This window comes from Cinclus cinclus, chromosome 7 (assembly GCF_963662255.1).
Source record: "Cinclus cinclus chromosome 7, bCinCin1.1, whole genome shotgun sequence".
NCBI lineage: Eukaryota > Metazoa > Chordata > Aves > Passeriformes > Cinclidae > Cinclus > Cinclus cinclus.
Window position 1 is genome coordinate 32,756,487 of NC_085052.1, and position 13,712 is coordinate 32,770,198.

Below are 13,712 nucleotides of genomic sequence, written 5' to 3' on the forward strand. Positions count from 1 at the left end.
ACATTTTTTTTTTTTGTAATAAAATTTTTAATGTAAAAAAAAAAAAGTGAACAGGCTTAAAATAAAAGCCACTGCCATTAGCAGTGAGAAATCCTCCACATCCAACTCTCCTCGTATGTGGCTGCTATAAATCTGATCACACAGGGTTTTATCACCATTTGTGGAAACCAAGCTGCCCTTTTTCCCTTCACCATCTCACTGGGCAGGTGCAGGAGCTGCTCCTGCCCCAAATCCCTGCAACACTAAACTTTGTGTCTCCACTGGGAACACACAGCACTAAAGGACTGCAAGAGGGGAGGGCAGATAATGCTGGGCTGAAAGCAGGGTCAGCTGCTAAGGGTCCCTTTTCCAGGGGTGACAAACCTATCTTGTGAAGCCAGAAAGTCAGTCACTTATCCTGGAATGGTTCTAGGGAGGGGAAGAAAGCACCAGAGACTCCAACTCACATGTGGGAAGGTCAGGCTGGCCTCTTCCAAGACCAAAACCTCTGGGGTTTGTACACCACAGCTTCACCCTGCAGAGCAGTGGAGCTTTTGCTTAATTCCCATCATCAGGAACCTGCAAAAAGCACAGCAAGGGCTGGGGGGAGGCCTCGATCCTTTTGCTTGTGGAATGGAGCCGTGCACTGCTGATGGAGCACTTGGCTTGCAGGTAGGGAACTGTCCCCAACACAACTGGGACACCATCCACTGTCCCAGCCTTGTCCAACCTGGCCTTGGACACTTCCAGGGATCCAGGGACAGCCACAGCTCCTCTGGGCAGCCTCCTCAGGGCCTCACCACCCTCACAATATAGAATTTCTTCCCAATATCCCATCTATCCCTGCCCTCTGTCAGCTTGATGCCCTTCTCCCTGTGTCCTGTCACTCCCCTCCCTTGTCCAAAGTCCCTCTCCAGCTCTCCTTTAGGAGAGTTTAGGAGTCCCTTTAGGCACTGAGGTCCCCACAGTTTTCTTTTTAATAGGACGAACAATTCCAGCTCTCCCAGCCTTTCCTCCCAGCCGAGCTGCTCCGTCCCTCTGATCGTCCTGGTGCCTCCTCTGGACTCTGTCCTGCAGCTCCAGGTCCCTCCTGTGCTGGGGCAGCTCCGCAGGTGAGGTCTCACCTGAGCAGGGCAGAGAGGCAGAACCCTCTCCTACAGCTGGGGGAAGGCAGCACAAGGCTGAAGGGACCTGCACAGGGACTCCCGGGGGGCTTTGAGGACGGCTTTGGAACAAAGAGGGCTTTGGAACAGGCACGGATCACCCACTAACCTGAACCACCAGCTCTTCCCCCTGCTGGAAAAGAGCTCGGTCCCCCAATGCCGGGTCCTCCCCAGCAGAGCGGCACGGGGAGGAGGATCCTGGCACAGCCACGACTCATGGAGCGTGCTCTGCAGGAGGAACGCACCACAGGAGCTGCAGCTTGGCTCCTGATTCGGAGCCAAGAGGGTTTTTCCAGCTCCGTCTGGGACGGGGCTCATTCCCGCAGGCGTGGGGGACACAGGAGCGCACATGGCCGGACGGGACGGGACGGGTGCAGTCACCTCTCCCTCCCCATCCAGGAACGCTGCCAGCAGCCTGACAGTGTCCCTGGGAATGCGTGACTCACCAGCCCGGGGCTGCTCTATATTTAAGCATTACGGAGGCAGGAATGAATGCACGCAGTCAGGAGCTGCCTATCCCGAGGTCAGCGCCAGGTTCAAAAGGCAGCTGTCAAGAGTTCACCACCGTGGTAAAAAGCATCTGCACCCCTTAAATCTTCAGAGAGAGAAAAGCTGGCCCAGGGAAGGTGTTTCTGTAACTGCAGTGGGTCAAAGGGAGGCCAGAGAATCTGCAGGGTCCCACTGTGCACACGCACAGTCGGGAATTTCCTCACTGCTGCAGCTGCTGAGCCACTCCCCGATGGAAAGCTGGAGGTTACTTTTACCCAATCCTACATTTTTCCCGGTCTTCAGATCTTGCAGTCTGGGTGCAACCAAGCTCTTCGCAGCTGGACTGAAAAGGTCTCAGGAGACTGACTTGGGGAGGGAAGGAAGGAGAGTGGCTCATCCCAGGGCAGGGCAAAAGGGCTGCCACGTTCTGGAAAACTACTTTTTATTCACAAATCTTTGCTTTGGGACCAGTGACAAACTAACAGGAAAGTTTCTGACTCCTCTTTTCCCAGGCTCTGCTCTCTGCCAGCTGCTCCCTCCCTGCCCTGTTCAGCTTTCCTAATGCCAATTGATTTTGCAAACAGCCTGGGTGCTCCAGAGCCACCCGCTCCAGGCTGCACATCCTGCTCATGCCACATTCCCTGTGGTCTGCCTCCTCTGCAGTCCTGCCAGCATTTTTTCCCTCTCTTTGCCTTCAGCAGCACATGGATCAGTCACCAGGGACTGAGGGATGACAAAGCAAGCTGTGCTCTGGAATTGCCTCCAGAACAACCCCAAAAGACTCTACATAAAAGCAGGACACCACGCACAGACACCCAGAGGCTCTTACACATTTCCAAGCTATCCCCGAATAGCTGTATTGCTCTTTTTTACATTAATATCTACCACACTGTTGGCAAAGGCTGGGAGCACTGGGACTGCAAACTGGAGTGTCAGGAAGGGCAGGGATTGAACCAACAGAGACACCAAAGGCTCCACTCACTGCAAGACACAGCGTGGGACTCGAATCCAGCCAGTTTGCCCTTCACTGAGTCTCCCTGACAACAAATTCCGGGGACCATTTCCACCCACAACTGACAGAGCAGTCCCCAGCATGGTCTGAACAGCAGGAGAGGGCTGAACTCTCCAGTTCTCCTGCAGTGAAGTCCTCATTTCCCCAGCACCCCCTCTGTCGTGTGCCAGGAGTGACACAGATGTCACAAAAAGCTTACTTGAGGCAGGGATTTGCTGATTCCCAAGCTGCCAACCTCCCCTTTCCCAGGGTTCTCAGCATCTGGGTTTATCTCCCCGAAGGCAAAGCTGGTTTGAGGTCCCCCTGGGACCTCCTGCAATCATAAATGTCCCCTCACCCATAACTCAGCCCTGGCAGCCACGGGCCTCAGCACAGATGGAACAAGCAGGCAGCAGCAGCCTCTGGCTCCACACCACTTCACAGGAGAGGGACTAACCAGCTTTGTTTGCTCCCTTCCCCACTTCTCTGACTTACCCGTCTGAGAAACCAAGCCTTGGCCGTGGCTCCTCATCCGTGTCAGGAGCTCATCACCCAGGGCTATGAACAGGCAGTGCCATCGAGCTCTGGCCCTTCAGAAGCAGCAACGCAGCAGGGCTGAATCTCCTGCAGAACAATAAAATGCCAGAATTTGCATTTGTGTTTGGCATAGATTTGAAATGCCTGCAGCCCAGCTCCTCCTGAGAGGCAGTGCTGTGCTGGGGCACATCTGAAAAGCTTTCTAAGAGCGGCCAGAACCTTCCCACACCATTTCTCTTCTCCATTCTTCGTGAGCGGTTTGCTTTGTGTTTTGTTGTTGGTTTTCATTTGCATCCTGTCCCACTCCAGAACCAGGATCTGCAGCAGCCCCACAACCCGTTCCCTGGTTCAGATTTCAGTGCCAGCCTTTCCTCCTGCATCACCTGTGCTACATGTTTAATTTACATGACACAGGAGCTGTAACGACCAACATCACCATCCTTCAGTGGCCGCATCAAAGGCGAGTGCTCACCTACCACGTTCATCCTGGAGGTGACGCAGAGGAATTGCCCTGAATGCAGTGTTTGTGACCTCAAAGTACTCCAAGCTGCTGGATCGTGGGCCCACGAGGATTTGCTAGGAACAATAATCAGCAGCTAGGCAGGGTGAAGGTCCCATCCCACCCCTTCATGTGCCCAGGAGGCCTAGGGAAAAGGCAAGGGGTGCCCCTCAGCCTGCCGAGCAGCAGAAATTTGGGACAGAGACATACTCTTCGTCTCCCAGCAGGTTGGCGAGGGAGTGAGGTGGCCCATGCAGCGCCCTGGGGGACAGACCCCGCTCTCCCCGGGGAGAGATCCCTCTTGGGGAGCCGGGGCCACGGGGACTGAGCCTGTCCCAGCGGGATTGTGCAAACTCCCAGCTCTGGGAGCTGAACTCGGGCCGTATCTCGGCGCTGCACTTTGCACCCCGGCTGCGGTGACCTCACGCCGGCTCCCCGGGCAGCGTTTAAAGTCCAGGCAGAGCGGTGCCAGCGCCTCCCGCACACAGCAGCGCATCCCCGCTGCTCCTGCCCCTCTGCCTGCCCCGGGGCTCCGGGACCGGCACCGGCACCGGCACCGCAGCATGCGGCTGCTGCTGGAGGCAGCGCTTCTGTGCCTGACCCTGCGCCTGGGGCAGTGCTCCGAGGAGGCAGCACCCGACAGCACCGGCCACCAGGATTCCCAGGCAGAGTCATCCTATTCCGACTGGGGCATCGAGACCATCCGGGATGGTTTTGAGGCGGTGAACAGCTACTTCGACTCCTTCTTGGAACTGCTTGGGGGAAAAAACGGGGTCTGTCAGTACCGATGTCGATATGGTAAGTGAAGCTCACTGCTGCCAGCTCCTTTCTCCTCGCCCTTTCCCCTCTTTCCCTCTCCTTCCCTGCGGCCAAGACCAGCTCCTCCTACCCAGGAGCTGCCCCCGGCTGTGCTCTGCACAGTCACAGCTTCTCTGCCAGTGCCAGCACAGGGACGCTGAGCTCCCACCCTCCCCTTTCCAAGAACAGCCTGGTCCTGAAGGCAGCGCGCTGTGTGCGCAGGGCCAGCAGGACAGCATGCAGGTATTCGGGAAGGGCGCACAGGTAGCTGCGCTGTCCCGCTGCCCGGAGCCCGGGAGAGGACAGGGAGGGGAGGCTGAGCCAGCAGCCCTAATCTCAGCAACCTTCGGAGTGTCCTTATTCAGCAGTTGTGAGCTGGCCAGTGCCGCGGGCTGGAGGAGGAGAGATACCGGGGACAAACCACGCGTCATCGGGAGGAACCTTTAGTACTCAAGGCAGAACGAGGCAGCTCCTGCTTGCTTTGAACTGCAGAGTGATTTACCAAAAAGGAATAGATTGGTTTGTCCTGGGGGCAGGAGGGAGGGGGTGACACCTCAGGGAGGGTGGGGCAAGGGATAGGGTGCACAGAGCTGCAGGTCTGTGGGGTGACATCACCAGGTACTTGTGCAAACAATCTGCTTAGGAACCACAACTGTCCCACAACAACATCTCGTCCTGACGCACTCCAGCCTGCCCATCCACAACTCCCTGTCAGCCCCTTTCCCCACCTCATCCCAGCCTCATCCCACACCCCTAGCGACCACCTGGGAAAGATGCTTGTGAGCACAGAAGGATTTCAAGACCTCTGCTCCCCGGAGCATTGTTTTTCAGAGACAGACTCAATGCTCTGGGGAGACCCAGAGAGAGACTGAGACTCTGTCTCAGCCTGTATGGATCCCATGGACCTCCTGCTCTTCCCAGGCCAGCAGTTAGGGCATTGGGACAAAGAGATGGTGTGGGGCTGGGACCCCAGCTCCCTGCCAGGGGCAAAAGGGACATAAGGAGGTTAAAATCAGCCTGAGATTTTTCTTTTGTTTCATAAATAATGTCCCAGAATCACAGAACAGGCTGAGTTGAAAGGACTCAGTTGGATATTGAGTCCAACTCCTGGCCCTGTTCAGGACACCCCAAGAGTCACACCCTGTGCCTGGAAATGGTGTCCAAACACTCCTGGAGCTCTGATAGCCATGGGACCACTTCTCTGATAAGCCTGGAAGTGCTTCCAGTGCCCAACCACCCTCTGGGTGAAAAACCTTTTCATGACATCCATCTAATGTGTATATATGTGTCCTCCCTCTCCTGCCAGCTCTGCTCCCCAGGTCCCACCCTGAGAACAAACGGAGCAGCAAGCCAGGAACCTCATCCCCATGGGATGGGAGCGAGCCAGGTACCTCAGCCCATCACCACAGCCCCACAGTGGCCCTGGTCCCTCAGCCTGGGGTCCCTCAGTCCTCTCTGCAGCAGCTCAGGAGGTAGCCCCAGGCCATGTGTGTGACAACCTCCTAAAGGCCCACACCATGCTCCAAATTCAGAGCAGAAAGGGACTTGCCCTCCTTAATGTAGAGACTGAAAGCCCTGGCAGTGGGAAAAACATGGCTGGGACTGCAGTGTGCCTGAGGTAATGCTGATCTACCAGGGAGCCTCAGGACTCACCAAATCATGCAGAAGTTACTGCTTTTGGACACATCCAGAGGGCTCTCCCCGCCTGTCCTTGTGAAAAGCATCTCCAGAGAGCAGCACAAATCCCTGCTCACATCCAGGAGCACCCTACCCTGTATTGGAACAGTGTTTTACCTAGAAAGGAAGAACAAGCACATTGTTAGCCCAGTTCTCATTCTCTGCTGAACAGCTCATTAATCACTGCCTGAAGGAGGAAACTGCTGAAATGCTGCCCACGTGGCTCCAAGGGTCTTACTGGACCCTTCTGGGACCATTTGTCCTTGCTAATCCCTGGCACAGACATTGCAAACTGCGAGTGGAGAGGATGGTCCCAAACCAGTGAGATCCAGTCCTTGCTCAGAAGGATGAACACACACCATCTTTGTGCTAAATTGGGGACTGACTGCTTTTTTTCCAGGCATGAAGCAAAAATTATTCCTTTTTTTCATTTCAGCCAAGAGATCTCAATAAAAGCTTATTTTGCTATGGTAAAGGTCAGGACTCACCTGTGATTGCCACATCCATCTTCAGATGAGCACATGGCACTTGGCTGTTCCAGCTGTAAGACTCTCCTGCTTTTTCAGCAGCTACTGAGGTCTGAAAACAACCAACTTGATGGATTACTCCTTTAAATCAGGACATTAGGGTTACACTAACATTTACTGGCAAATATCCTCCTGCTTACAAAGTCTCACTGGGCATCTCAGGGGAAACAAACATCCTGAGCTGGGAGTGAAACCCCTCTAGCTTCCTCATGGCCACAAAAATCTTCCCTGCTTTGCTCAGCATTTGGTTCTGAAGGGCTTAAGATGAGGGGGCACCTCCAGGCTGTGGGAAAAGAGCATTCAAAGCCAGGCTCTCCAACAGGGCATAAAAGGGTGGGTATGTGCAGGCACCTCTGCTCAAAGCCTGCCTGCCTGCAGCACATAACAGTGGACCACCCAAAAGTGCAAGGAGCCCCGAGACCATCCATTCACCCAAAAATACACTCAGCTACCCCTGCCAGTGTCCCAGCCCTGCAGTGCCTGAGACCTCCTGCCTGGCCAGCAGCTGTTCCAGCCAGCTGGCTGCTTTCCAGCCCCTTGGAACAGCTACAACAGCCTGGGGGGATTAAAATGCATCAGGGAAACTCAACTTCAGTTCTAGGGCTGTGCCAACAAGGCAGTGGCCTGAAATCTATCTTCCTGCCTGTAAGGATGGGCAAGCAATAAATGGTAACAGGAGCACTGAGTCAGTGCTCCTGGAGAGGCAGGAACGCCTGATATTCCTGTTTTGTTTACCTGTTAACTAGAAAACAAGATGTGAGAGAGAGGTTAATTGTGGTGTCTTGGACTTGACCTAGATGAGAAAGAGTACAAAGGGGCACTTTACAAGTTTTAAAGCTCTGTTTTGCAGAGGGGACAGGTTTCCTACAAGGGCTTATCCTGAAGGCAGTTTTGTGGATCAGCACAATCCTTACGTGAGGGTTTTTTTTTTCCTCAGGACAGCTTTCTAAAACATTATAATAGCTGTGACTTTGGCTTAATTGAAGACCTGGAAAGCAGCTATCTTTGGCTGGGAACTGGATAATGGAAGTAGAACTAGATAACCGGATGAGCTTAAAGGTCCAGTCCAACCCAAGCCATTCTATGAGCTCCACATCCCCAAGAAGTCTCACTCCTACTCAGACTGGCCATCTTATCCCATTAATTGTCAGTGTGCTGCAGGAACAAAATTTACAATCAATATTACAAGCCAGTCACCCAAATTTGACTCCATCCTGCAAAACCCACAGTGGCTTTTGAACTTTCCTCTGCCTCCTGCGCCAGTTCATGAACATTGGAATTCTGAATCCCAGTTCCCACCACCTTCCAAAAACCAACAAGGCTCTTTTGGAAGGGGAAAATTGCCTGTTGGCATCTCACAGCTGGACAGGATTTCAGTTTGTTGTTTATTTGTAGCAAATCTGTTATTTAAGCAAAACAGCTCTGATAAAGTTTAATTGAGAGGTGCTGGGAACACTCCTACCTAAGTCCCTCTGAGGCTTTGGGCTGTAAGGCCTTCCCAAGGGCACTGCAGACTTATGGTTGAATTCACCACTGGTATTTTAGGTACATCGACAGAAAAATGGGGAAAGTATCTCAAATAATTCCCGGTGCTGACAAGAAGCAAGAGGTGGAAATAGAGTTTAAAAGAACCCAACCCTGCATTGAAGGGTTGAATTAGATCCATTATATGTCTATATAAATTCTCTGGCCATGCTCATGGAAGCAGAAACTTTAACCCTGATATGATGAACTTCAGAAGGCTCGGCTCACACATGTTTTTGCTGGAGCATTCAACTCAGTTTATGCATTCCCAGAGCAGGGACAGGACCCAGGGAATGGATGTCAGGAAGATGTTGTTGTCCCAGAGGGTGGTCGGGCACTGAACAGGCTCCCCTACAAAAACCAGATTAAAATGCTGCTGAACGTACTGCTAAAGCTGGCTGTTAGCTGGACTCTTCCCACACTGGGTAAATAATTACTCACAGAGGGAGTTCTTGCTCCTTTATGCATAATAAGAAGCAGACTGAGGAAGGTGCAGAGATTAAAGGAATAGAAATGATTTGCAAAATGCGGCAGTGCATCACCACGGGCAGAAAATGGACCAAGAAGACCTGCAACAGAACAAGATCAGACATGCAAGGTCTGGCACAGTTTGGGGGAGGATCCACAACACACCAACAGTCCAAGAATGAACTGAGGACAGAAAGTTAAGTCCCTTGCTAAGCTAGCAGTGTAAGCAGTAGTGTTTGGGGATGCAGACCAAAAGGGAGCTGCCTGTCACTCCTTGCTTTTTTGGACCTAGTCTTGGGAAGATCAACTTTCCTGACATTTGTCCTGTCTTTTCTTTCCCAGGGAAGGCTCCCATGCCACGGCCTCACTACAAGCCTCAAGAACCCAATGGATGTAGCTCCCATTTTCTGGGGCTCAAGGTACCTGAAAGTGTATGTACTGTCCCACCCACCATTCCCAAAGGATGCAGCTCTTTCATCACATCACCAGCTCATAATTCTGGCCAAGGAAAGGGCTGGGCTGAGCTATGCTGGGCAGTTCGGTGACAAATAACCTATGTGCACACAGCAACACCTGAGTGCATCCTCCACACCTGGTCCTTCACCTCTTCCCACACTTTCTGCCTCTGCCAAGCACTGAATTAAACCCACCTGCTTTAATAGTGCACCCACTCGTTATGGTAAAGGCAATTAATGAAATAATATTGGAATCGCCAGGAAAAGCTTTCCCAGGAGGCCCTCAGAGCAGGGATCCCTATTTAGCTCATGTATTATTGCTGCCCATGGAGTCTGCAGCAATTAGGCAGATTCCTGTTCTGACAATCCCTTTCTCTGCTGTCCATTTTTCACGTTAGGTTTAATTCCTGAAACTCTATTTCATTGCAAACCTTGGGGGCATTTCTGTGGTGCCTCCTCTGCACCCAGGCAATCATGAGTACAACGAAGGAACAATTCATCTCCTACATTTTACATGAGGAAGGACAAAAAGAGGAATAATTTATAAAAGCTAACAAGTCCAGTCTCTTCAGGAGACAGGCCTTCCTCATCACCCCCAGGGCTATTAGCTAAGCTTACAGGGAGCAGAACTCCCCTGACCACATTGTGTTTGTCCTTGGCCTCAAGTGCATCCCTGAGAAATAAGGCATTAAAAATACTTATGCCACACAAAAAAAACCAGAACCTTGTCAGGCTGTGGGAAAAAGAGGAAAAGAGAAAAGGGGCCTTTGCCACTGTTGACAAGGACATGGAGCTCTCTGATGAGGTCTGACAAATGAAAACTAGAAATTGGTCATGGAGGGGCTGTTTCCCACCTCTCTACCAGCGTTTATTCCCTGGGACAGGGATGAGAAGAGAATGTGATGTAGCCTGCACTGAACCTCACCCCTGACACCACCGTGCTGCTCCCCCATCCTTCTTTAGATGGTGAGAGGGCAGCACACATTCCCTCCTGCTGCCTTGGCTCTCAGGAATAGCTGCTGGAAAAGGAACCAGCTGGGCTCTGCAGCACCTCACCCCGTTACAGCTGTGTGAGCCTGAGGCCAGGACGCAGCCAAGGGACACTTCTTTTCTCTTTCCCCAGCTAGACTTGGGCATCCCTGCCATGACCAAGTGCTGTAACCAGCTGGACATTTGTTATGACACCTGTGGGGCCAACAAGTACCGCTGCGACGCCAAGTTCCGCTGGTGCCTCCACTCCATCTGCTCCGACCTCAAGCGCAGCCTGGGCTTTGTCTCCAAGGTGCAAGGTAGGCATGGAGGGGAGGGTGTGGGCAGGGAGCCCCTCTTTTGCCAAAAAGAAGCAAAACTCTGCAGTTAGGGAGCAGCAAGTCTGTCCTGCACTTGTCACAGGTGGCTGAGAACAGAGATCTGCCCCCTCTGCCACACACTTCTGCTTCAAGGCTGGAGACATATGGTTGGTTATTTGCATTTAGGAAACATTACAGTGTGTGAAAAAAACCCACAAACAACCCTGGAAGCAATTCCTTCAAAACCTGGATGCACTCCCAGACAAGGCTCAAACACCTTCATGGAATACCAAAAAGCCTTCCAGGGCCAGTGAGGCACACACTGAAACCTGTATGGGGCCAGGGGCCAGCAAAACTGCGAGAGTCAAGGACAGGGCTCTCAGGGATCTGGTCACAGACCAGAGATGATAATGGCACCAGGGACACACCAGGCTGGGTGGTGGCTGAGCCACTGCAGGCAGCTCTGGATAGCTCAGAAGGGCTAACAAGGCTCTAGTGATATGCCAGCAGCTCAAGTGCCACCCTGGTTTTGCCTAATTTTAAAAACCTCAGCTTGCAAGTCTGAGAAGAGGTTTTTTTGGTAACCTCTGCTCTAAGGTATCCTTATACATGCGTTTGTTTTCCAAAGGTGCAGCCCGATTAGGACACAGGGGATGTCTGCATGATACCAGCCTAATGCAGATGGCATCCTACCTGGTCACAAATAAATGCATAGAAAGAGTACCCAGGCCAGCGAGAGAAATCAAAGATGTGAACTGAGATACAAGTGCTACAGGCTGAGCACAGCCAATCTTTCATGGTCCCCCTTATCAACAGGTCCTCACACAGCCAACTTCTTCCTCTCTCTTCAGATTCTCCCCTGCCACTCTTTCATATGGTTCCTTCTTGCTCTCTGCTTGCAGCAGCAAAGCAAACCTAGATCCCAGGGTGTTAAAGTAGAGCAGAGCCCACACTCTTGGGCTGAGCCAAGGCACCTCTGCCAGGCAGGAGCAGATTCCTCCCTCTGGCATCTCTGTCCTGGCTGCTGTAGAAGCACAGGTAACACCAATGAACCTCTGAGCCATCCTCCCCTTGCCTTGGGCACTACCGATCCTGTCCCCAGGGCTGCTCCGAGCAGCTCCTGTCACAGCTCTCCTCCACAGCCATCCCAGCTCTTATCTGGCATCCAAAGCCTTGGTTTTTCCACTGACTCACCACAGCCTCTCCAGTGCCTGCCAGCTGAGCAGCCTCCTAAGGGAACAGGAGCACTGAGGTGTTTAGAGAGGAGAAAACAGTCCCAAAGGCAAAGCTTTCCCAACTTCATTAGGCACGCAGCAACCAGTGCTAGTGCCAGTAAATAAACCCTAAAGACCTAATGTTAATCTATTTATTTACCGACGAGCACTTCCAGGGTTGTTCTTTGGGATGAGGAGGGGCTAGTGGTCAGGCAGTCAGCTGCTCCAGCTGCTGTGGGATTTTTCATGCTGGCTGGCAGCTGGCATCATAACTCTCAAAAAAGCCCAGAAAGGTTGGTTAATATTGGCTATAGGGAAAACTGAGAAGAGAAGGAGTAATGTGGAGGCCTCCTGGGAAATCTGTTTGGTAAACAGTGCTGTTTGCAGAGCCCCAGATGATCCATCAACCAGTAAGGCCTGAAAGAGGCAAGAAAGGAAGGGCTTAGGAGGGAGAGTGCCACCCTGGGGAGCAAAGAGGAGGGAACCTCAGGATTTATAGAACTGCAGTTCTCACGCTTCCAACTGCAAAGCCCCTGGAGCTCAGTGCAGGGGCACTCTGGATTGCCTGTCCTTACCTGCCCCTGCCATCCTTCTCCACAGCCTGTGAATCCATGGCAGACACGGTGTTCAACGCTGTCTGGACCCTGGGCTGCCGGCCCTTCATGAACAGCCAGAGGAGCGCCTGCATTTGCAGCGAGGAAGAGCGGGATGAACTGTGAAGAAGAGCAGCCGCCCGGTGTCCGTGAGCCACTGCCAGCGCCCCTCTCCAGCACAGTGACTCCTGTCAGCCCTCGGGATGAGGGAGCTGGGCCAAAGCAGCATCCACAACAGCCTCTGGGCAGAGCAGAGCAGAGCCAGCCCACGAACAGCCCGTGCCTGCTGTCTGCCGCAGGTGCAGCTCAACAGCCCCGCCTGGCCCTTCCCGAGCCGGCAGCATCCAGTGCCAGTTCTCTCCATGGACCGAGCAGGAGAGGCCAGCAGTGCTGGTTATAAACATGGGACTTCCCTTAAATACACACTATTACCTCCCCCCACTCTATAACTCTCTAATTTGTGGTGTGAGGCATTAGGTTTCTGCAAGCCCTGTGAAATTCCCAGTCCATGGATGTGCTATTTATGTTTTTGCACCACCCATGACAGACTGAAGAGGGGTAATTTGCTTTCAGTACATTGCTCACACTCATCCCTGACACTTGCCATCCTGACATTACACACCCTGGTGCCCCTGCATATTTAAGTACTTGGTGGATCCTCAACTGATTGAAGACAGCTGGAGATATCTTAAACATGAGTTAAGGAGAAGGGTTTGAGGTGCTTGTGGTACACAATTGATATTCGGGACCAAAGCCCACCATTTATCAGATGTGAAATCACAGCCCTCTTCCCCAGTCTCAGGAGAAGCAGCCACTTTTCTTTGTCAGTGTCATCCACGTCTATGTAATTACTTTTCTCCTCTAGCATTCAACAAAGCTTTGCCCTTAGGATCCCTTTTTTACACAAAATGGCTCACCATCCACCTCCATCTCTTGCACGAGGGAAACAGGAGGCTCACAGTGGCCTTGGATGAGATATTGCAAATTCTGGAGGCTTATCTGTCAGGTGACAGGACTTACGTGCTACCTCTGTGGGGCTGCTATCAGCAGCCTCAGACACCATCCTAAACGTGGTTAATACTCCCATCTGTTACGGGGAGCTTTTGTTGCATGCAAAACCAGAATTTGAAGTGGTGCGTGGCATTTTGCCTCCACAGAACATTGGCAGACAGCATTCAGCCGGGTTTCTTGTTGGAAGGAAGTTGTTACTGGGTGCGCTCGTGCCATGCCACGTAAATATTTCAGCTGCTCCTGCAAACATATTTATGGTTATGCTCTTCCATCTGCCACAGAGAAGTTAAAAGTTGCAAAAGGGTTGATTTAACAAGAGTGGAAAGAGTCTGTCTTGGTTGCTTTTCTTCCAGTTTAAATGGGTTTAAAATGCATGCATGGAGATATAAATTATTTAAGTCCTGTATTCCTGTTCCTGCCAGTCATCTTTGCCTTACAGTGAACAGCAATGAGACGTTCAGCCGGCCCCAAGTGGGCTGGAACAACAAGAGCATGCTG

At 52.3% G+C, this 13,712-nt stretch overlaps 1 protein-coding gene across 2 annotated transcripts; it reads left to right on the forward strand.

The window, feature by feature from the left end:
- The first annotated feature begins 4,221 nt into the window (after positions 1–4,221).
- On the forward strand, positions 4,222–12,329 carry PLA2G12B (phospholipase A2 group XIIB). 2 transcript variants are annotated; one of them, XM_062496631.1, is made up of 4 exons: positions 4,222–4,456; positions 8,995–9,083; positions 10,231–10,396; positions 12,211–12,329. In XM_062496631.1, the coding sequence occupies exons 1-4, from the start codon at positions 4,222–4,224 to the stop codon at positions 12,327–12,329; spliced, it is 609 nt and encodes a 202-aa protein (XP_062352615.1). The 2 variants fall into 2 exon arrangements, with proteins under 2 accessions (XP_062352615.1, XP_062352616.1); XM_062496632.1 differs by having other exon boundaries at positions 8,995–9,071.
- The last annotated feature ends 1,383 nt before the right edge of the window (positions 12,330–13,712 follow it).

What these genes read in the sequence shown, in the direction of transcription:
- PLA2G12B (XM_062496631.1), top strand. Translation starts at nt 4,222, where the DNA reads ATGCGGCTGCTGCTGGAGGCAGCGCTTCTGTGCCTGACCCTGCGCCTG. An exon ending in TCAGTACCGATGTCGATATG is followed by an intron (nt 4,457 to 8,994) that starts GTAAGTGAAGCT and finishes TTTCTTTCCCAG; the next exon opens with GGAAGGCTCCCATGCCACGG. An exon ending in GGCTCAAGGTACCTGAAAGT is followed by an intron (nt 9,084 to 10,230) that starts GTATGTACTGTC and finishes CTCTTTCCCCAG; the next exon opens with CTAGACTTGGGCATCCCTGC.